Below are 23,573 nucleotides of genomic sequence, written 5' to 3' on the forward strand. Positions count from 1 at the left end.
TTTTTTAGCCATTTTTAGGAGCGGTCATAATTTGACTTTTTTTGACATACTATACTATAGCCTTTGTGGCCATTTTTTTGACATGTTAAATTATGAGTTTTTTGGCCTTTTTTGGCCTTTATTCCCACTTTGTATACTATAACGCGTCTCTACAAGCTAGTCTAGGTGTTTATTAGCCATTTTTAGGAGCGGTCAAAATTTGACTTTTTTCGACATACTATACTATTGCCTTTGTGGCAATTTTTTTAACATGTTAAATTATGAGGTTTTTGGCCTTTTTTGGCCTTTTTTCCCACTTTGTATACCATAACGCGTCTCTACAAGATATTCTAGGTGTTTTTTAGCCATTTTTAGGAGCGGTCATAATTTGACTTTTTTCGACATACTATACTATAGCCTTTGTGGCCATTTTTTTGACATGTTAAATTATGAGGTTTTGGCCTTTTTTGGCCGTTATTCCCACTTTGTATACTATAACGCGTCTCTACAAGCTATTCTAGGTGTTTTTTAGCCATTTTTAGGAGCGGTCAAAATTTGACTTTTTTCGACATACTATACTATTGCCTTTGTGGCAATTTTTTTAACATGTTAAATTATGAGGTTTTTGATTAGCAAACTAAACTTGGGAATTAAATTTACTTAAATTTAGTAACACATGGTGCTATCTATCTACACGACGTGCAAGTAGGGTGGAAAAAAGGAGAAGTCATGTTTTCAAATGGCATCACACAATTGGGGTAGAACACATGCACAGTAAAATCTGTTATACAGTTTCCAGTAAATCAATCAATGAGGCCAGGCTTCTCCTTATGCTACCTTCCATTACAACGTACTGGACAAAATTTGACCTCACGATGGGTGAAAAGTTTAGGGATCATTTAAGTTTTGTTACATATTCTGAGTAAAATATAATGTTTGCACCAAATTTTGTTCCAATCGATTGCATAATTGTTGAGATATTTCAGTCTGGATCAAAGTGGTCACGTTGTTAGCATGGCTATAAAAGGCAACAATAAACAAACAAATTTTCCAATTTAGTGGGAGACTTCTTATGACATCATTTGGATACCCAAATTTTTCCTTTTGATAAAATGATAAATGTAACAATTATCCTATATCATATATACCAGTAATATTTACCATAAAGTGCTACTCAATACTTCTGACTTCACATGGTTATTATGCTGTTACTGTGATGATTATCATTCCTATACGACTGTTGCCTAAAGCATAAAATAAAACACAGGGCGTGATTAAGAACAACAGTTAGGTTACTTGGCAACAGGTAAGACCACCTCTGAATATTCAAAGAACTCCACTTCTCCTATTTTCCAGTGGATCAGTGTTTGTTTAGTTTGGCCGAGATCCTTACGTAACAGATTTTTGAGGAGAGAATGGCCCTTAGCTTCATAAATCAGCAAATACTACAAGAAGAGTCTTTTCTTTATCGTTTTCTCTCTCTCTCTCTCTCTTTCACTGCACGGGTAATTTGGCCCTACTCAGAGAGAAAAATCTCAATTTGATTCCAAAATAAGAGAGAGAAAGAAATTAGGAAACCAACCATCAAGTTTTAGTGATAACATTAGTTTAGGACAGAGGAGAAACCTTTGAAATAATGAAAAATAACCCAAATTGCAGTACAAATAATTTGCAGCATATCAAAAGGAAATGGGGGAGAGCATTGGACCTGGGGATGGGGGGGGGGGGATAAGACAGATTGACACTATTACTTCAAGGTTATAATTCTGTCCAATATTTTGCAACTCAAAAACCAAAGTTTGTGGAAAAGGAAAAAAAAGACAGAACCCATCTTGGAGTATGTGGTTAAAAAATCTGAGCTGACTTTTGATTTCTGCTTCTCTTTTGATAATCGACTTATATTTTGAGTAACTTTCAGCAGAAATCATTAAACCTTGCTGGTAACATTTTCTCAATTAGTATTTTGTAACAAAATAGAAATTTGAAAAAATTACTTTGGCATCTGGAGCTGATGAGATGAGGAGGCTGCCGAGGATCTGGATGTGATGAGAAGAGAACTTTTCACACTGGCTTTGATGACTGGAGGTGAATCAGGTGAAGGAGGGTTTGATGATTTTGCCTGAAACGACAGCTGACAGCAGCAGAGGGGAGAACAGATGTGAAGTTTGACAAAAGTAACATGACTGGCTGATAGAGATCATCTCAAAATCTGATTGGTTTGCCTGGAAGAACGAACCCCCATAGTCAGTGAGGAACAGTGAGGAAAAAGTTTTCCTCCTGAATTTAACATAAAATGTGGTGAGTTATAGCTATATAAATAATAATAAAGGGAGTGAAGTATTCCTTAAAACTGGGACATGAGTAAAATGTAAAATACGGGGAAAAAATTAACATTGTACACATAAAAAATGTAATCCATCACATACTGTTAAAAACAATAACAACAATAAGACAAAGATTGTGTTCCTGTACTGTTGGATGCATCTTCTGAAGATGCTGAAGATCCTTCAGACACATACCTGTGACTGCAGCTTTTGGCCAGGACATTATGTTGTCAGGTGGTGTCCAACGTTCCTTGGATGTTTCGACCCTGAACTGCAACTTCTTCCAGTTGGCGGGTCAGCAGTGATGGCCAGTCACTATCCATCTTCTCCTGGCTTCCAGCTGGACTCCTCCCTCCTGTTCCAGAGTCAACATGAGACTCTCTGCTGCTTCCTCCAACCTGCGAACAGCTGCCTTCCTCTCCTTCCCTGCTATTCCCAGAGCTGTGAGCATGTTCCACACAAACTGCACCAGAAAACCTCCGCAGCCAACTTCAGTGGGACATGGCCAGGCCTGCCACCTTTTATCCTTGCACTGTTGGACCAGCTGTTGGTATTTGGTGGCATTTGCATCGCGACCTTGTAGTGACACCTGCGCCGCTGAGTTTTGTGTCACAGGAGTCCTGGAACACAACACCCTACACTTTTCAACCTTGAACTCTTCCACCACTGATGACAGGGGTAGCTGTCACTGGCCAGACTGTATGTAAAGCCCTGCTGATGTGAAGTTTGGTGAAATGCCAAGCCATTTGCGGAGGTACTTGTTCACCCGCCTCTCAACTCCTTCCACTGATGCCATTAGTACTACGGTAGGACACTATGCTGGAAGGGCCAGGCCTCAAACTTTCCTGGTAGACCAGATCCCTCGATCTTCCTCAGCCACTCATCTGCCCGCCTCTCCATCTGGGATACGTTGTTTCTGTCAGAGAGAGAGGGGTCGTACCACTTTCCAAGGCACTTTATTGGGCTTTCCTTGACAGATGGTATAGCCTCCCCTTTGGCTTGGAGCTGGAACCCACTGGTTACCTTCCCATTTCTTATGATCGTGCTTCTCGACTTTCTGAATTTGAATTTCAATCTTGCTCATGCCACGTCTTGCCACGTCACCCAGTGCCCTCAGGATCCACCTTGCTTTCACATGAGATGTCGTTATGGTCAGGTCATCCATAAAGCCTTTTTTTGAAGGTTGGCGACTGCTGGAGTCCTCTATCAGCCCTCTGGATTCCTTCCCTGCTGCTGTTATGAGTAGATAAATTCTCATGAAGAACTAGATGGAGGAGATGGTGCAGCCCATCACAGTTCTCTTTTCCAGATCTTGCCACTGGATGGTGAAAAGGGCAGTGTTGAATTGTAACTTGAATCTTCTGAGGAAGCTGCTGATTATCCCTCTGATGCCTTTACTGTCCTTGGCCTCCCAGATCAGTTGGAGACAGAGAAGAGGATCTTGCTCTCAGCACTTTGGGGAGAGAAGGTTCGAAACTGGTCGATTTCAGAGTCTGTCTCCTTTGGCACAGAGCACCCGTCTGCTCTTTTCCAGGATGACGGTATGGTGTCTTTTGTCCATACCATCTGCAAAAGTTTCCATTGCCTGCAGAGTAGCATAGTACACCTTTTGGATACTTTGTAAGGTACACCGCTTGGTCCTGGAGCAGATGCTGATCGGGCTTTCTGTACGATTTCTTGGATCTCTCTCCAGGTTGGCTCGCTGATGTCAAGCTCAGGAGGTTCAGTTCTGCTCATCCTTGGGTGTGCACTTAGCCTGGCCCCTAAGTGCATCAGTGTGGCTCTCTTTGAGAAACTCTTCCACAACGTCTTCAGGGCTGATCATCCAGATTGTGCTTCACCCAATGGATTTTTTTTTCTGAACCTGTATGGGTTCTCGATGAACTGAGTTCACTTGGTCTCCTTCTCCTTTCTAAGCCTCCAGGACCTTCCTGCCCCTCTCAGTCTGCACGGTTTCCCTCAATAATTACTGTGTCATCTACAGCCGCTTCTCTTTCTCTTGATCAGGTTGGCTTATCAAGGTAAAGACTAACAATTAGGGATGCACGATATATCTGCACATCACCAGTGTCAACAGAAAAAGTCTCTAAAATGAAATATCAGTATCGGCCCAAAATGAACATTTCTGCCGGTAAGGCCAATAAGACAGCATGTTTATGTGACTTTAAATAGTCGCAATGGGTCAAATTTGCCCTAGTTGTGGCTATTGTCAGGATTTTCTCAAGGAGAACATCGTCCAAGCCTGTTAAAGTGGAGTAAATTCCACAGTTTTAATTAAAATATGTTGCCTAGAATAAATGTTGCATGTCTTACACGTCACCTAAGTCGAAGTAGCTTCCTCGTTTTGCCAAATGAATTTGTACATTTTAGGGACGCACAATATCATTGGCATGTAATCGGTATCTGCAGAAATCTGCTTTAAAATTAAATGTCGGAAGTGGTCAACATTCTGATTTCTGCCAATATCACAAACCAGTATTTTTTTCAATGACAAAGTGAACATGTACAAAACACCAAACCTAAGGTGCAGTTTTTTCATATTTTCCAAAATAAATGAATATTGCATACATCGAAAAGCATTGTATTTTATGTCTCCATCTGCTGGTGGGCCATCACGATAAGAGTATGCATAGTATACTGTTAATTCCACTACAGAAGAGACTTGATCATTAAAGTTAGGTGGGAAAATGATAATATCATTATTGGTAATGAACAAGTAAGTTCTTCTATATTGGCACATCAGATATCTGCACAAAATCCAACATCATGCATCCATAGTACATTTTGAAAAGCATTGTATTTTACGTGCGCATCGGCCACTAGTGAGCCATCAAAATAAAAATAGGCTTAATACAATGATATTCTCCACTACCAAAGAGACCTGATGTTCTTGCCTTTACGTAAAAAATAACCGTGTCCATATCAGCATCAGCAATCAGCCAACGATATTGGCAAATCAGATATCAGCAAAAGCGAGTGGGATTTCTTCTCATACATACAGATTTGTTTTATACTGTATAAACATCTAAGGCAAGAATTTGTTTTTGTCGCTTTCTCTGCACTGACAGCTCTTAATGGAAGACACCGCAGAAAAATAAATCCCTACTGAGTCAACACAGGCAGGCAGATAAAGAGAAGAGGTTGAGAGCGGTTATGTTCCTATAGTTTGGATGTATACGATTGTGTTGGGGTGTTTTGCTCAGGTACAAGCATCAAATATTCATGACCTTGTGCATGATGCACACTGTATATGAGTAAGTTTTGGTCCTATTCCTGCTCAGTGCAGTCAGAGTACAGCATACATCAACCTGTAGGCCAGACGCTGCGCATGAATACAAAACAGATGAATTAGTCGCCTTTCTTTGGCTGTTTTGATTTAATACAGTGACAGAAAACAATCAATGTATAACTATTCCGCATTCTATTGATGTCCTACTCTGAATTTTCAATTTAAGTTTGGCTATTCATTAGGTTTTAGAAGGAAAAATCCCAGATGTCAGTCCAAAATGGTTTATTTTGTAAAGGGGGTAGTTGGAGGAGATGAGAAAACATGGTGCGCTACTAAATGATATATTCAAATGTACATGACATTCAAAGGGTATTACAGTTATCACTCAAATTTTCCACACATGAACTTAAGTCTTCATTCCAACATGTTTTCCAAATGAAAATGGATAAAAAGTTTGTATATCTTCAAAATAAAAATATGTATCAACACAGTAAACCCATGGGATGCTGATAAGAAAAAAAAGAAACAGTTACATGCAGAATGTAGACTGAGTTAATTCCTTTGATTTGGAAAAAATAATCATTAAAAAACCCACAAGGTGAATGACTAACACATCTTATTAATTTAGAGAAAAATTTAGGTGAATCCTGCTGTTTTGTCCTCACATCATTAACTCACATTAGCAGAAACTGCACTGTTTCAGTCGTTTATTCTGTATAATATAGGTCAATAGGAAATGTAAGAAACTGCTATTAATGACAACTCGAGTGGTCTTGGCTAGCCATTACAAACAGCACATATGTGTTGAGATGCCTCATGAAAATGACGATCCAAAATAAATTACATATGCCAAAACCTAACGCACAGACTGGTTGGGATGGGTGGGTAGGATGAGGGTTGGGCTCAATGTAGGAACAACTGACTGATGACTAGTCAAATACACTGTGAATGAAGCTCCTCTGGATGTGTGGCGTCCAGAGGTACGGCTGTAGAGTGAGTAAAAAGGTCCCAAAGTAGAAACTGCAGTCTTAACATGTGCCATACTTTAAAATGTAGAGGAAAACACCCTTACACTCATCAATATGATGAGCAGAAAAGTCCCAAACCAAAGCTTTGAAGTCTTTATTTTTGCTATCGGGGAGAGGAAAAAATACTCGAAAACAAAAATAAAACACAAAACAGGAGAGGGAGGGAAGAAACGACTCCAGATATTACGCTGAATGCAGAGAAGATGAACTGCACGAGTTGGGTGAGACACTCCGGCACAAGGGGTTATTTCCTGGAGCTAGACTTCTAATATCCAAAAGTACTGGTCTGGAGGACCAATGTTGGTCAAGGGGTGTCCATGGAGATGCCTACAGCAAAATGCCTCAACGGCAGCATCTTAGCAGGCTGTCCAAGAGAGACGCTATGTGCTTCCTGCTGCCTGGCTCTCTCCTCCCTCTGAATTACCTGGAGGAAGGAAAAGTGACAGCAGGTTGACAAAGGTTTGCAGGCCAGAAGCATAAATTTATGCATCATAAAACAAACTGCTGCTGGGGTGCCAACAAGCAAATAGCAGTAAACAAACATGCCAAATTATGATGTCCATTTGGTTTAAAGGTAAAGTGCGTACAATTCAGGGGGATTTAGTGGTGTTAGTTATGAATAGCTAATTGCAACCAGCTAAAACTTCTCCTGGCTAGAATCCCTTAAGTGTCTCTTCTTCTCCTAATTAAACCAACCTGGAGACTTAAATCACTAAAAACACTGAATAAAGCAGTTTCACGTCATAAATCAGTCAGACATCTCACCCACCACGTGTTGTTGTGTGTTCATCCCTTTTCTGTGACAAGTTAATATGCGCTCACCTTTTTCTGATCCAGACGTTCAAGAGGATTTTATCGTGAGTCAAATTATCCGCAGTGGACGCCTCCTCTCCAAAACAAATAGACCCGGCGATTTAAACCAGTAAAAACTGAATAAATGGGCTTCTTCCTACGGTGACGTGAAAACGCAAATGGCCCCATCTAGAGCCTGTGTTTGGCTTGTTCTGGGCTATTGTAGATACATGGCAGTACAACATGGTGATCTCAATAAATGAGGAACCGCTGCCTATGTAAATATAAACAGCTCATTCTAAAGTAAGGAGAACACAATAATTCTTATTTTCAGACGATTAGAAACTAAAGAAAATGTACTAATTATATAATATTCATATTTCTGCCACTATATCCCCTTAAATCCTACACACTGCACCGTTTAGAATAAGTAGTCTGCAAAGCCAGACCTATCTTGTATTGTGCCAGCACTTGAAAGGCGTGGCTGAACCATCCTAATTTCCATATTTCTTTAAACCAATCACAATTGTCTTAGATGGGGCTAAGCACAGGATTCAGAGACTGCGCCCTTGCAAAATAGAGTCAAGGAACTGGAATATTTTCATTTGTGCTTCATACTGATGTTCATTAACATGCTGTGTTACTTTTAAATAAACCTGAAATAATTAAACAGCACTAACACTAAGATAGATATGGCAATGCAAGACTAGTTTCAATGCAACTTTGAAAATGGTAACACTCAGGAGTCGTCTTAAATGGACGCGCAGAGACAGGCTCCGTACTATAAGAAGACATCCTGTGAGCAACACAAACAATAAAAACCACTAACTTGTAGCAGGAGTGGAGGCTGAAGCTGAGGCGGAGGCATTGTCTTCCTCGTCGCTGTCGTCCTCGTTGGACTGCGGTACCTCGGCCTCAGGGATGGTTGTTGTTGGGGTCTCCGGCTCCTGCTCCGCCCTGCTCTTCAGGGCTAAGATGCGGTGATGTAACGCTGCAGCCAGCTGACCTATGTCCTTAGAGCTACCCTGAAGAGTCGAGACACAGAGGAGAACAATCAGCACATTAAAGGAAATTAAAAATCAGTGTGATCAGTGCAGCTCTGGAGTCAACTCAACGCTCCATGTAGCTGTTTCACATTAAGAGCTTTCCTGAAAACAGAGATGATGCCATGTGAGCCAGTGAAAGACTTTTGATGTGAACCATCTGCAGCAAGTTTTTAATTTTAGTAACAGTAGCTTTGCACCAACTGACATTAATAACTGAATGTAGGCAGTGCTTCTGTAAAAAATAGACAAAACAAAGGATTGAGTTTCGCATGACTGCTGTTGAACGAATGGAATTGCTGCTGTGGAAATGTACATTATCCTAAATACATCAGGACAACTGGTTGCTTTAACCAAAACACAATCAAGCTAACAAAACAGGAGCAGATCAGTAAACTGTGATGTTTCTTATTAAGATATACACGATAAAATTGAAAAAACAGGCGCCTGTCTTTCATATGAAACCATCGAAAAGTAGGTCCTGATCCTCTACGCAGAAAAAATAAATACATCTATAAATAAATAAAGCTATTTGGATAAATTACAGTAAAATGTCAACCTGAGAGATGTACAAAAATGAGTGTGTTTAATTTTGATTTTATTATCATTATTATTTGTTACTAAATACAACTGCCTGTCATGAACAGAGTTATTGCGTGCTGCAGGGATGAGGTTTTGTTATAGGCTGACACAGAAGGTGGTGCCACTCTGGTTCCCACAAAAAGTCAGATTTTTCCCCCATTCTCATTTCCAGCCCCATTTTAATTCTTATTTCAGGCAACTAAACAAAAACCCATTCCAGAAACCCATCCACTGAGATGATGGAGTGCTAAAATGCTAACTCATTATTAGGCTTGGGACTTATTCCTGCACCACTCTATAACAACAAGCAGAAAAAGGTAACTTGCACTAAAAAAGCAAAGACAGCTGGCTATTTTAGCCGGTGAATCGAAACAATCCCATAAACTGTGCTGTAAATAGGTACAGTAAATGCGTTCTGGCTCTGGCTGTCTTGCAGTGAATCTAAAACGTTTTCAAGAGCGATCCACTGAAAAAAAAGGCTTGTTGATGCAGGGTCACCTTATCTAAGTTTTTTAGCTCTGTCACTTCCCATGGCCGAGTAGCTAATTATCCAGCTGTGTGCAGATATCAGGCTTATGATGTTAGGAAGCGCTAACTGTGTCAGCAGGTGAGTTAAGCAAAAGTTTACAGTTTCTCCCATTTGTGCTAAAATGGAGATATCACAGCAGATGTCCCCACTTTGGTCTTCTAGCATATGTAGGAAAAAAAATTTTTTGCCAAAATTGCACAACCCTAGTATAATGTTTAGCAACACATACCGATATTAGAAAGACCTTGACCCCCTGGTCCTCTGTGTCCATGGCAGTGATTCGTACACTCTTCTCGCTGGCCTTGTCCACCTGCATCTGGGGCCAAAGTTTAGTGTTGAGGATCAACCTGAGGCTGCCCTGGGTCCTCATCACTGAAAGGGTTCAAACACAAACACACAGGCAATAAAAGTATACGCAAAAGCAGCCACTACAGGAATTTTTGGGTCTCATTTTCACTACCTGACTCTACGTAGTGCTGTAGGTTTTTGACATAAAACATAAAAACAGAAACATTTAGCAGTAGTAATAACTACAGGCCTATAGCCACAGCAAGAGTCCTTTCAAGGAGACTGAGGATATTTACCGAGATGTTATCGTGCTAGTTTTATGTTTATCAGCATCAATTACAAGGCCAGAAATGTTATCTATTATAAACCTACAATCTGAAAAACTGTTGTAATGTAAAATCTCCTTTTTGAAATAAAAAGAAAAACAAATTGCATTTCAGTAAAAAGAAAAAAAAATCGCTTTGTCTTTGATTCTTGTAATTGTTCCACCCTCACAAATACAGTGTATTTCACAGCATGTTTTAGCATAAGAACGGGCTCCCCCTTGTGTCCAATGTCAGGAATTGGAATAATTATGGTGATGAAAACCACAAATAAGACCCATCTGGGTTTTTTCAACAGCGTGTTATCTCTCAATCATCCTGAATCTATCTGGCACAAACATTCAACTCACAAACAAACATGATCATTCAAGTTTTCAATCAAACCATCCCCTGACCATGAATCATAAAAAAACAAACTTAAACTGTGCACATTTTTAACACTCAGGTTTTTGTTTACTTTCTTCACCCTCAAGAATTTTCTGCAGGTGTTTACCTAGACGGGACTGTAGCGTGCCGTCTTCTGTTGATGCCATGTCGTTGAGCCTCAGCAAACCTCGACCTCTCTCTATCCACGACTGCGCAGTTTTCTCAAAAACATATAACTTGCACTGCATCTGAAGAAAAAGTGACAACAAAAACTGCTGATATATCTGCAACATATTTTTGCAGCATGTGTGAATCAAGAGAGTCCAGTCCGCCTTGTACCTGTAAAACATTGCTTTCTGATTCCTCTCCAGTTTTGACGTCGACTTTCTCTAAGATGCACTTCTTGGCTGTGGCTTTGGTGTAAGCTGCTGCAGACTCCTCCAAAGACTCTGACACGCTGTTCACTGGTGAGATAAAATACAGCAGTGAGAAATCTGCATCTCGCTAGAGATAACATTTGGTTTCTAAGATTATTATCAAAAACTGATGTCTTAGTTTGAGAGTTTCCTCTCACTCCCATATGGTTCTTCCAGTGACACAAAAACAACATTCTCTGCAAATTTTTTTGACTGTGCAATGCTGAAGAGTTATAATGAAAGACCCAGGCCGGCACTCTTAACACAAGAGCTGCACAGGCCGCTGCAGATCATCTGCAGAGAAGAGCCTCTTCAGCTCTGGGCTCGTGTTAATGAATGCCTGTGCACGTAGCAGCTATAAAATGCTGAATGCCTTTTCACTGTCATTGGACAGAGAGGACAGTCACAGAAACATACTGTAAAAGCACAAAAATGCATGTAGAGTATTATCTCACTAAGGAAAGTAGCTTTTTATGTTTAACTCACAAAATAACTGGCTTCTATTTGTGTTACCATGTTGACCCTGGTTATAAGTAGGAGTTCATGACTAAATTCAAATAAAATACATGCTATTCATGCTACAACAAAAGCCAAATCAGTATGTAGTCAAAGCTTTCATTGTTGTTAATATTTTTATCAAACCAGGTCATGCAGTATTGAGTCTTGTATTTTCCGTAAACAAGCAGATGATATTTTCAAGGGATCTGAGTTCATTACACTTCACTCTTAGCATGAAAAGAATTCTCAGCTGCACCTTTTTCCTGTTAAGCAGTTTATGCATTCACTGTGAGTAAACTTGCTAGAGAGTGTAACTAAACAACTGCTGTAATGTTTCAGGGAACAGGCGGGATTTACTGCTAGTGGTTTGAAAATTGGCATCTCAAATCAAAGATGTAGTATTTGTTAAACCCACAGCTCTTTATGGGGTGCTAATCAAATACTTGTTTCCAACTAAATCTGATGCAAATATCAAAGGACTTAACATGTAAGGCTTGGCAGAATGGACCAAAAATAATATCACTACTTTCAGGCTGATATGGAATATAGCTCTGTATTTTTTTACAAAGTGGGCAAAATATTCAGTTGTAATTCAAAGCCACATGTGAGATGCCTCATGCACTTCAATTCAAACAGACTGTGATCAAAACAAATCGCAAAGCCAGGTTTCTTCCCCATTTGTAAATCCACAACTACAAAACAACTAAAAAAAAGTTATCTAAAATAAACAGCAGGGGTGGACATTTTCTGCGCATAGCACTGGTGCCGCAGAGGCTGACATTTTTTAGCAGTGGAGCTGCAATAATTAAGTAGTTGTCAACTATTAGATAAATCGGCAATTAATGTGACAATCAAATTAAGAGGTTTGAGAAAGGCCGTTTTTTCTACATGATACACTATGGCTTTTTTCGAAATTAAAAACACGACTTTTTCAAACGTTTACTTGTCATGCTATGTTATGATATTAAGAAAAATATAAGTTAATAATCTCTGATAGACATTTTTCTGTTTTTTGGACATTTAATGGACTAAACAACTAATAGATTGAGTTGTATAAAAAGTATCAAGTAAATCCACTGTAGTTTGAGACTTTTCAAATTCTGTGTTGGACAGAGTTTAAAAAGTAATTTGACATGAGCTTTTCAATGAATATAGTACTGAAAAATGCAGACATCATTTTAAACATATGTACAGTATTTTTTGGAGAGAGAGTTTGTCCATTCTGTATATATTTTTATCAAAACAACTGTTCGCATCCAGTTGCCATCTGACTATCGCATGATAGACTACAACTCCCGCTATCGATTCACCTCGCACAGAAACTTTCATCTCACATAATCACACACACACTAAGCACAAAGCTGTATCACACATGTGCTACTGCGGTAATTTCATTCATCACAGGCCGATGTTTGCGTGGCACGTTGTTTTCATCAGTAACAGACAGACGAAAACAGTACAGGCACTGTGTCTCTCTGTGCAGACGAAGTTGTGAACAAGTTGGGTTGTGCAGAGTGTGAGAAAGATGCAAACTGGCAAAAACACCTCTTCAGACTACATTAATATAAACTGTATTGTCTCATCCTAGATCTGGTTTTAAAATAAAATTATACACCTTGAAATACCAATATGTTCAGTCCTAATAAAATGGCGATTATATAAAGACATATTTCAGCGATTATTTGTTTTTTTATCATTTCAATATCACATTTCTGTCAAACTGCTTATTTGACCATTCCAGATCTTGCTTTTATAGTTTGTAGGTATCACTGGAGCGCAGCTAAGCATCTCTCTTAAATCCATCAGTAGACAAGCCAACCATCAAACACTTCTGCAATAACCAGTGGGGATGTGTTTTTACCCTTCTCTGGGGTGGCTTCCTGTGATGAGGGCTCTGAAGCAGGGGCAGCTGAAACTTCTTTATTTTCCTCATTCGAGGACTCGCCTTTCGGGGGACTCTGAAAACACAACAAAGCTGTTCACTGGAACTAGTTCAAAGCTTAATCATCAGGAGGTTTTTCAGCATGGCACACGGCAGAGTCACTACACACAGGTCGCATTAACTCACCAGCACTCGTTCAGACATGTTCTGCCCAAAAACAAATTTTGCCCCACTGTCTGTACTGTTTGTGGCATTTTTTGAACTGACACAGGAAAGAAAAAAAACTGTCAGTTGATGGAAGTTAATTATGAATGAAGATGAGTTGCTAAAAATACTCAAAGGAGGACACAATTTCATTACCTTGGGGTAGAGATGTACTGTAAGAAATAATTAGTGCCCTCTGATTGAGAGTCCGGTGGCACACCATCCTTTGACTTGCCTTCTGTACTGTTTTCTTCCAACTGGAGAAAAAAAGTGTTAAAATTAGAGTTCCGCTTAAAAAATGAACGAACATTAAAGCCCCTTTTATACAGCCTGTATATTGTGCTGCCTCACCGTTCTGCATACATAAGGTACAATTAGAAAATGGGGGGACAGAGTTGTCTTGCATTTAAACTGCCACAGGAGGAACTAACAGTGCCTAAGCGGTGTCTGTATGAACAGGACAGAGAGCAGAACGGAACCATGGACAGGAAGGGTTTGACATTTTGATGACGTGTTATGTTTGTGACCCGCCATAGGAGATTTAATAAGCAGTTAATAGCGATTAGCGGCTAACTTAAAGAAGAAGAAAAGAGGCCATAAATGTCCGCAAATTGGGAAAACTATGAGATTCGGGAGCTGCTTACCCTCCAAGGAAAGGAGTTCAGTCGCCATATAATCGAGGAAGTTAAATGATTGTTATTGCCATGTTTATGCCATTTTTATAGCTAGAAAGGGATGCCAACATGAATGTTACATGTCACACTACAGGCAAACATTGTGTTAAACGTCACAACCGCCATGCCTTTTTAATCCATGATGCCAACATGCTATTAAAAATCACACACTGGAGCAGCAGGATGCTGTCCTTGTTTGGTTCTGTGTAAAAATGCAAAGGAGGCATAAAGGGACTTAGCAGCTCTATAGCTCAATCTTTCTGTAAAAGGGCTCATAAAACACCTAAAAACCTTTAGAAATCAACATCAATAAAATTCCTGACTCACGTGTAGCATAGGAAATGAGTTACCATTTCCAAAATCTCGTCAAAACATTCCTGCCACAATAGATCCAGACTGACCACAAAATTATCAAGGAAAATATCCGACACTACAAAGTAACACAGGAAATGCACCTCTTATCAGGAACTGGAGTCACAAAACACTACAGGAAATTCTTTAGGAGAGGGAACTGAGACCCTTTACATAGTATCAGAATAAAAATGCTGAAAAGTCTGAACATAAAATGTAGACCTTACCACGGCAACTCATTATTGAGATCATCCTCTCAAACGCGTAAAAACCCTCCACTGTCAACCACATTCGACTGTGCGTATCTGTTTTTGCTGACACACATTCCCACCTCAAGTTTGCACGCTCGCTGTTCGTTAGAAAAAGACGAGGGAAAACAACTCACCTTTGCTCTGTCTTTGATATTCTGACCAAACACAAAAGATATTGCTACATCTGTCTCCTTCTTCTCTCTTTCGTCTCCGTCTTTGTTACCACTTGCTCCATCTTCCTCATTTTCATGTTTCTAAAATGGGAACCAAAAAAGCACCAGGGTCATCTTAACTATTGTCTTTAAAAAAGAAAAAAAAAACACACACATACACAATGTGAGTTCTACAACAATGCGTTCAACAATGCTCAAAGCAACTTTACTTTTACTTGCAAAATAGTGAATCTTCTGATATATAACAATTGCGTAACTTTTTAAGAATATCAAACACACTTCCTCACTGCAGAGGAGCACGGAAATAATCACAAATCTTTAGCTCTTCTGTAAATGAACTTCCCACACTTTCTTTCATCAAACAGAGCCTGTGCAGAACTGACGGGCATTGTTTATCAATACCATTAACCAGCTCCTCACCTGCGACTTTGCCAGGCTGGCTGAGTGCTCTGTGTTGTTCAGGAAGAGGGACTGGGTCGCAGATGCCCCATCTGATGACTTTTTCACACCGTTGGTTCCACAAGTGGAATCTAAAGGAACAAACAGAGAGGACAAAGATCATTTATAATGTTTTTACAGTCTGAAACAAAATTTAGGCTGTGAGAAACATGACGGCAACACACTATGCACATTGAATGAATTATGAGACAAAGATATTATATTTAAGGTATTTAAGATATTTAAGGTAGAAGGCAGATTAAAGGGTTTTGCAGAGCAGGGGCGACGCAAATAAACGGCACAAAACTACGTTTAATTTAAAGGCGAATGTCTATTCATACAGGGCTACGTGATTTTATAAATAAATTAATTTAAATTCTGAAAAACATTGCGCCGGGTAAATAAAAATGGACTCAACATCAAGTGATGATGACCCGGTGCTAACTAACAAGAGACAAAAACGAAATGTTCATCCAATTCTGGAAAAGAGAGGAGAACTTGGTGAGTTCCACAGTTTGGTTCAGGAGCTGAAACTGTACCACAGCCGCTTCAGGACCTACTTCAGGATGTCTGTCAGACAATTTGAAATACTGCTGCAGCAGCTGGCTCCAAGACTGAAGAGGCAGAGGAGCAATTTCAGAGAGGCGACTGACATACGACTGTTAGCCGTATGTCTGAGGTTAGGCCATACTTTGTTTTTAAATGTATCATTTGAATAAAGTCTTGTTTGTTTGTCAACAGCTTCAGCGAGTTTGGTTCATTCATATTATTGGACAGGAGTTGGGTTGTCTGTTGCCAGTCTCGATCTTTTACACAATATCATATTAAAGACAAAAACCACTTAGCACAGGATACAGACCCTACATGTTGTCTTTATAATGGGTTTCCTTTTTATCCTACAAAACTGGGTTTTGTGAAATAGAAACGATCAACCGGTCCAACTTATTGAATGTTTTGAGTGTGACGTGGCAATAACGAGCATTTTGATTGGTCGAATGTGTGCCCGTCGGAAGTGAAACATTGGAAAAATTTACCTAGATTTCGCTCTGCAAAATTATGTTGCTGGTGTGAAAGTTGCATTGAGTGGCTTGCGTTTGAAAAAAAATTATTACGAACGTTTTAATCACACGAAAAAAAAACTAGTCTGTCTCTATTAAACTGTAGCTCATTTACAGAAGAGCGTAAGACTGTGAATGTGAATTTGTCAAAATTTGAGAATGATTTATCGACTGATGTGTGCAGGTGACTCCAAGCTGCACTTACTGGACTCTATATGTGATTTAGAGGGCGGCGCCTGGAGAACTGCAGGGCGGAGGACGCTGCGTTGCTGCTCCTTGGGTTTCTGACTTGGGACGCCTGCAACAGAGCCAACTTGTCTCATAGTTTTTGAACACAAAAAGATGTTCTGTGTCTACATGTTCCAAGTCTAGATGTATCATTTCCATTTCTAAGACTGCAAGTCCAGGTTCAAGTCTTTGTTCCATTTCAATCAAGTCAGTGTGAGAAAATATTTCACAGAGAGAGCTCACAACCTCAAACACCAACCTGAACTTGGTGCCTGTCCATGTATGAGAGTTGGTGGCTTTAAACGGAATCCGACAGGCTTCTCCTCTGGTGAGACAAGAGAAGGCAAACATTGAAAAAAGATCCAAAAGTCACACAGGAACTTATAAAGGGTACGTTCCTACAGTCTTTGCACCTTTCTGACCACAGACCCGTTACTACAGAAACCCTTGAAAAGCCTCAAGAGTTGTGTTGCAATCCAACTCCTGTGCAGTAATATGGAGAGCACTAGGGCCTTTGATCTATTTCTGCCTCTGACTCTCCTACTCAGTGGCTTTATTGGCCTGACATGACCCGGCCCTAATCAGAGCTAAAGCAGGAAGCAGTAAGTACTAAGGCATCCTCATTTATGAGAACATTTCTGTGTCTAGTCAACATTAATTTTTAACACAATTTCAAACTGGGCCTTTTTTCCTATTTTTCTAACCAGCATAATTTTTAGGACATGGATGCGCACTAGACACAGCTGTACAACTGGAAAAAAGCTACGACAACAAAATGTCCTGAACAGCACAGTGGACCTGCCACACTTACTGTAATTCTCTTGTAGTTTGCAGTTTTACAGCCAATCAGTGTTCGATTTCTAGTGTGTTCTTTGTTTTCACTTCCAAATAAGTGCTTCATGCAATATGCTCAAAGCACTGATTAATTATGCCCTGTTTGTTTACTCAAGTGGATGCTCCATCCTCTCTGTAAAGCTGTGTTAACTGGTGTAATTACTCCCGCCAACTCTATACAACTGAGCCTGTGGTTAGAATTCAAACAATCAAATCCAAAGCAAAAATTGAATTAGACATATTATCAAGGTTCCCACACATTTTCATGGATAAAATTTCAAAATTTTCCATGACTTTTCACTTTTTTTTCCACTTGCCTGCCATTTCTCAAAAATAACAGATTCAAACTCTATTCAAACATAATTTCATCTAGCACACATGACACGTGAGACGGAGCACAGGGAGAAAATGAAGAAGCGTTCGTGATGGTAAACAAAATGTCACATCGACACCATGTTACAGCAACGTTACGTCGACAGCCACAGAAATTTAATTTGCCGTTATGTCGCATTTGGGGAAGGTTATTCAGGGAAGATTGCTATAACAATATTTTCTAATTCCATTACTTTTACAGGCCTGGAAAATGTGATTGTAAAAATTCCTTGACTTTTACAGGTTTTCCATGACTGTGGGAACTCTGCGTTAATATGTACACTTTAAAAGAAATAACAAAAACACACATACATTTATGTTTAAGTCCCACTGCAGTCATAATTTCAGTCACTGCATGGTTTCCATTTTCCAATACTCCCTCTAATAAAATGCACATGGTGAACTATAAATAATATTATAAATATATTAATATATTATAAATATTCTGTCAGAGATGGTGAACAGCATGCTGCTACTGACTACTGTGATTTGACCAACAGAGGATCCCAAACCTTAGCAAATAGTCTGCACAAGTTGAACCCATTCTGTACATGCATGTTTTGGACCTAACTTAACCCAGCCTACCATCTTGTACTACCAAACTTGAGACTTAATCTGTTGTTATATTAAGTGAGAAAGAAAGGCTTTCTCTGACATAAAAAATAACTTATCTTGGGACAATCATTATATATGTAAAGTCTATACAGAATGAGGCACATTAGCCCACCTACACATAACACAACTTTCACATAATCCCTCATAAGCCATTCCTCTGACATGTTCAGAGAGTGACACTACACAAACAGCAGCCAACTACCAGCGCATGACACTCTGGGACCGCATAATAATAAACCCTCTGCTGTTACCAATATCAAGCTCAACTTTTTCCAATATTGCATCACAAATTTGATTGGTACTCGTTTCCAAACTCAACTTGGCATTTCACACAGTCATAATGCAGAACAGAACTACATTATGTACCAGCATGGTCACGGGTCTTACAAGGTCACAATGTTCCCACAATGAAGAAGCCTCCTCTGAGTTACTGGAGATTTAGCTAATTCATTTAATGCTGACAATTGTTCTACAAGACAAATGCAACAAAAAGACTCTACCTCTCTCTGCTGGGTATATTGCTTGTTCTTTTTGCCATATACAAAAAGAAAGGAGAACCAAATTCTTCCATAATAACCGCAACCAGAAGCTGAAAGCAACAAACCAGCCTGAACTGATCAGCTTGACTGCACTGATCAAGCACAGCAAGCTTCTTCTGTTTTAGTCGTTTTATTAGATTCACACTAGATATCAAAAAGGCAATTTAGAGTAAAATCCTTCATGTACATTCACTTATTTGAACCCATTCCTGAAAAAAAGTCCACTCATGCCTCTGGAATTTGGCTGTCTAAGGAGGTTGTGCTTAACATCCTATTACAGCACCTTTTCCTCAATCCATGAATAACATCTGACCTCCACGGCAGATACCTGAAGGGCTAGCTCAGAAGTAAAATTACCACATGCCAGTTAACTAGAGCTGGTCAGAGTGAATGGGGTGCATTTGTAGGCAGGGCATACACAAAATTTCAACATCTTATTTGCAACTACTGATAGCACAACATGAGAAAACATCAACACGTGCTCAATTTTTGGTTTTTACATATAAAGTGTTTGGGCAAATGTTATTATTTGACAGTCAACTTACTGTATCTATTGCCTTACATTGTTAAAAAGTGACATGTCTGAAACTATAATTTGTACTGCAAGGGGCCTTTAAACTATGAGGAGAAACTAATTGTGGTCTAGATGCCTCACCTGGCTCAGAGTCAGAGTTCCCAGTTGGAGACTGGCAGAAACTTGAGGGCATGAATACATTGTTCTTGGGAACTGCAAAGTAGCGAACAGGCATTGCACTCAGCATACAAATCAATGTGTACACCACAAGCAAGAAACCAAGAAAAAACGAATGCTCTGCTTAGTCACCACGTGCCCTTACCAGAATGTGGGGGTGGGAACGATGAGGTCCTTTCCCTTTTCACAGGGGGGCAATAGCTTCCCTCGTCTTTATCTGAATCTGAAAAATGTAAAAGAAATATTAGTCGCATTCTAGTTCAACTAATATATGAAAAAGAAAATTGTAACAAAGAAAGGGGCCCGTTGTGAAATTAGATTTACCTTCTCCATCCTCTGCACTTGAGCCATCCGCAGATCGCTGCAAATGTTAGGAAAGATTAGAGCTCAATAACTCTTCTGTAATGTGTGCTTTTGTCCAGAATATCACTTTAAACGGTGTCTAAAAGACGTCTTCAGCCTCAATACATACAAAAAAAACAAAGAGAAACTTACCTTCTGTGCTTTATCTTTTTGGAAAACAAACACAGGGGGCGCTATGGCAGGCTTGTCTGTTAAGAGAAGATGTGGGCTAGTCATCCAAGCACTAATTCATAAGTGTACAACAATCCTGTCTGTTTGATTCTTCTTTAAAGAAAAAAAATGACTACTCACTCCCTTGGCTATGATTTTCCTCTTAAAAGTAGTGACAACAATATGAATGTGGATAATATGGATGCACGATATAGATTTTTTTTTTTTTAGCCAATAATGATTATTGTCTGCTCCTCGTGGCCGATACTGATACAATAACCCATGACTTTCACATCTTTGAAGTTTGTAACTCGTAGTTAATGAAACAAATTTAACTGACATCACTAGTATTAACACAACACAAATAAAGATCTTTTATTTTGTAAAGTAGATCAAAAAGCTTACAAAAACATAATTTAGTTTTTTAAGAGCATTTTTGCCCAAGGTTTGAAATAAAAATACTTCAATGTAATCTGTCCAAAAATACATGTCAACATGAAACAGAAATTAAAGTCCCTCCACCTCACCGCAGAGACAGTAGAAAACTTCTCCTGCAGATGTATGGGCTCTACGCAGGGTACAATCGGCGAGAGTCCACTTGCACATACACAAACAGTGACAGGGCTAACTGTAGCACCACACAGCTAGTGTTACCAAATGGTTATCAATAGGTTTAACAACAGAGCTGAGCCTTTTGGAGTGAGTTTGTTGGGACTGTTTACAGGTTCCATGTTGGGTGTGAGCTGCTGCTTTTGCTGCAGTGTTAGCTTGTTCTTATGCCCCAGAATCAGTCCTTAAGTGCTGTGTCTAACCGCTTACACCGAATTCACACTTCACATGGAAGTGCCCAGAAATGTTAACAGTGGTTCATATCAGATTATTGTGTTTTTCTGCCAGATACTCTCACAGCTCACAGAAAAAAATAGACCAGATGCCAAGATTACTGCTGCAGGTCATGAGCCTGCCACAGAGTTCGAGGCCATGCGGCATCCAGTGTGAACCACCCAATTGCTCAACACTGGCGCCAAAAGGAAGTGGTCAGTGCTCCAAAGAACACTGACCAACTTTACAGGTGTACCGCCACCTACTGTATCACAAGCAGTTTGGCTTCATATTATTGCCATTATTTTTTGGTTAAAATAACATTAGCAAAATAATACACAATGATAAAATGTTCCTATGTATACATATCCTGCATCCCTTGTCGATAAAGCTAAAATGTCATTTCCATTACTAATCAGCATAATTATCTAGCAAAAAACAACAAATTTAAAAGCTCAGTGATACCACAGGCATTAGCATATGACTCCAAAATTCATCCAAAATATGTGGAAGTGCACTTAAACAAATTAGATTTCACAGATTTTATGGCAGACAAAAGTTATGGTTTGAAAACTTACATTGCCTGCCTTTAAATAAATACTTCTGGTGAAGCTTCCAGGCAGGCAAGACACAACTGTTTACAATGTATTCAAATGTCAGATTTAGCTATGTCAAAGAATAAATGTAAGAAAGTGTGAAAACAACCTGAAAAAATACATTCCTATAATGCTGAACAAGATTGAATTTCAGTCAATAGCAGCCAGTCAAAAGCAAAGGACTCAGTCATACTATACCTACTGTTAATCATGCAATCCTATTAGGACTACCACATTGTGTTGATTTGACCTAAATAATCCCAAATAATATTTATTAATGTCGATGTAAATATCAATGTATCACAGGGCCATCAAAGATCCAGTGATTCAACAGGGCCCGACAGCAACTATAACTACTTTTGCAACCTAAAAGGTAATTTTATTAAGATTACCATTTAAGATATTGTTGCTGCTGTAAGATATTGCCATACTGTAACCATGCATAACAACCGCCATGCAAGGTAATGATATTGATGTCACTTTAGGCCACTTAACGCATCTACCTTAACACTGTAACCTCTGTCAGATGTGTAATCCTATAACGTTAGCAGACAAAGGTTTTCCTCTGTCTGGATTGGGCCTGTAACACTGAGCAGGTGTAGCATCGTTTTGAGCCTTGCCGGGACGTAAATGCACGCGGTAATAACCAAAAAGCACAAACCACATTGCTGTGATTGTTTACTGGAGCAACATTCACCGTCTCAAACACAACCTCTGATGGCTAATACTAGCTATTTATGCATTGAACGCGTTTAATGGCAGGAAACAAGAAAATATTGTGTGACCTATATTAACATCCAGCTTTGGATTTCTCTACAGCTTGCAATCAGCTATACTGACTAATGAGTGTACGAATTCCAGCATGCAGCACTGATATTCAATGCAGAAACCCAAGCAGCCCGAGATGCTCCCGGCTTATGTTAACCAGCTAGCATTTACACCATCTGACCCGTCCCAGGAAATAGTCGGCGCCGCCGGTTGTTCCCCAAAGCCCCGAACGTAGCCTAGCTTACAGGCTATAGTTAGCTTGCTAATGCGCTCCATCCCGCATGAGTCATCTCGCCTGACAAGCAACGATTCTCACCAATAGTCAACATATCAACACAGTAACGAGCAGATATAAGCAGAATAAACTGAGAACAAAACAGAAGCAGCGATAACACCAGAGCATTGTCTTGTAACTGGCGTTTTCTCTCTACGCGCCTAAATGAACAGCAACCCTGCAACTGAACGCTAACTCCATTAAACAAGGAGGATGTCGCGCTTTAAACGTTTCAAATCACCTACAGCATTATCCTGCTACCTTTATTACAAGCACTATTATTCATATTTAGCCTAGCAAGCTTTAGTTTACCTCAACGTTGGATCTTTAACACCCCACAAATGGCAAAACACACTGCCTATAAATAGCCGGGTGCTAGCGTTACGGGGTAAGCCAGCTAAAGGCAGGCAGCGTTCGAGGGCGTTCCGTGGCATTCCAGGTATTACCCGCAGCCCAGCCGTTAGCATTGTTAGCCTGCTTGCTAACGTTGTAGTCTTCTAAACGCCGCGAAGCTACAACTCACCCGAACTCGCCTTTAACACGCGGCCAGAGAGCGTCATTCCAGTTACAAAATATGCAGGCAATGTATAGGCACCGTTTATAACATCACAGTAGCTGTATTGTTTTTCTCATACTGCCACTTACTCACCTTCGTTTGCCAAGTCCGCCATTTTACTTCGACGCTCACACACCCACAACCCACCGCGCAGATAACACAGGCTGAGGCAGAGATGTTTTCAGTGGCAGGGAGCACATTGCCACCGTTTACTAATGCTGCGAGCGACCCCCCTGCCCTCCCCTGTGCCCGTCAGTCACACATAAAAACAGTCGGCCCATAGCTGTCACTTTGTTTATGTTTTCAAAGCAACACATGTTTCAATCAGACCCAAAGA

General features: G+C 39.8%; 1 protein-coding gene across 1 annotated transcript; it reads right to left on the minus strand.

The window, feature by feature from the left end:
• Positions 1-5,797: 5,797 nt before the first annotated feature.
• LOC121951451 (ran-binding protein 3-like) lies at positions 5,798-23,403 on the minus strand. The gene is made up of 17 exons (XM_042497779.1): positions 23,330-23,403; positions 20,203-20,258; positions 20,032-20,068; positions 19,853-19,930; positions 19,672-19,743; positions 16,916-16,981; positions 16,634-16,726; positions 15,353-15,462; positions 14,894-15,013; positions 13,640-13,740; positions 13,466-13,541; positions 13,259-13,355; positions 10,823-10,947; positions 10,611-10,731; positions 9,736-9,878; positions 8,182-8,377; positions 5,798-6,984 (listed from the first exon to the last, which is right to left on the minus strand). Exons 1-17 carry the CDS (start codon positions 23,349-23,351, stop codon positions 6,941-6,943), a joined length of 1,557 nt encoding a protein of 518 aa, XP_042353713.1. The 5' UTR covers positions 23,352-23,403; the 3' UTR covers positions 5,798-6,940.
• Between the last annotated feature and the right edge of the window lie 170 nt (positions 23,404-23,573).

Source organism: Plectropomus leopardus, chromosome 12, assembly GCF_008729295.1.
Source record: "Plectropomus leopardus isolate mb chromosome 12, YSFRI_Pleo_2.0, whole genome shotgun sequence".
In the NCBI taxonomy this organism is placed as follows: domain Eukaryota; kingdom Metazoa; phylum Chordata; class Actinopteri; order Perciformes; family Serranidae; genus Plectropomus; species Plectropomus leopardus.

What these genes read in the sequence shown, in the direction of transcription:
- LOC121951451 (XM_042497779.1), bottom strand. Translation starts at nt 23,351, where the DNA reads ATGGCGGACTTGGCAAACGAAG. An exon ending in ACATGTCTGAACGAGTGCTG is followed by an intron (nt 13,356 to 13,465) that starts GTGAGTTAATGC and finishes TTGTGTTTTCAG; the next exon opens with AGTCCCCCGAAAGGCGAGTC. An exon ending in TCAAGGTCTTTCTAATATCG is followed by an intron (nt 8,378 to 9,735) that starts GTATGTGTTGCT and finishes TCGACTCTTCAG; the next exon opens with GGTAGCTCTAAGGACATAGG.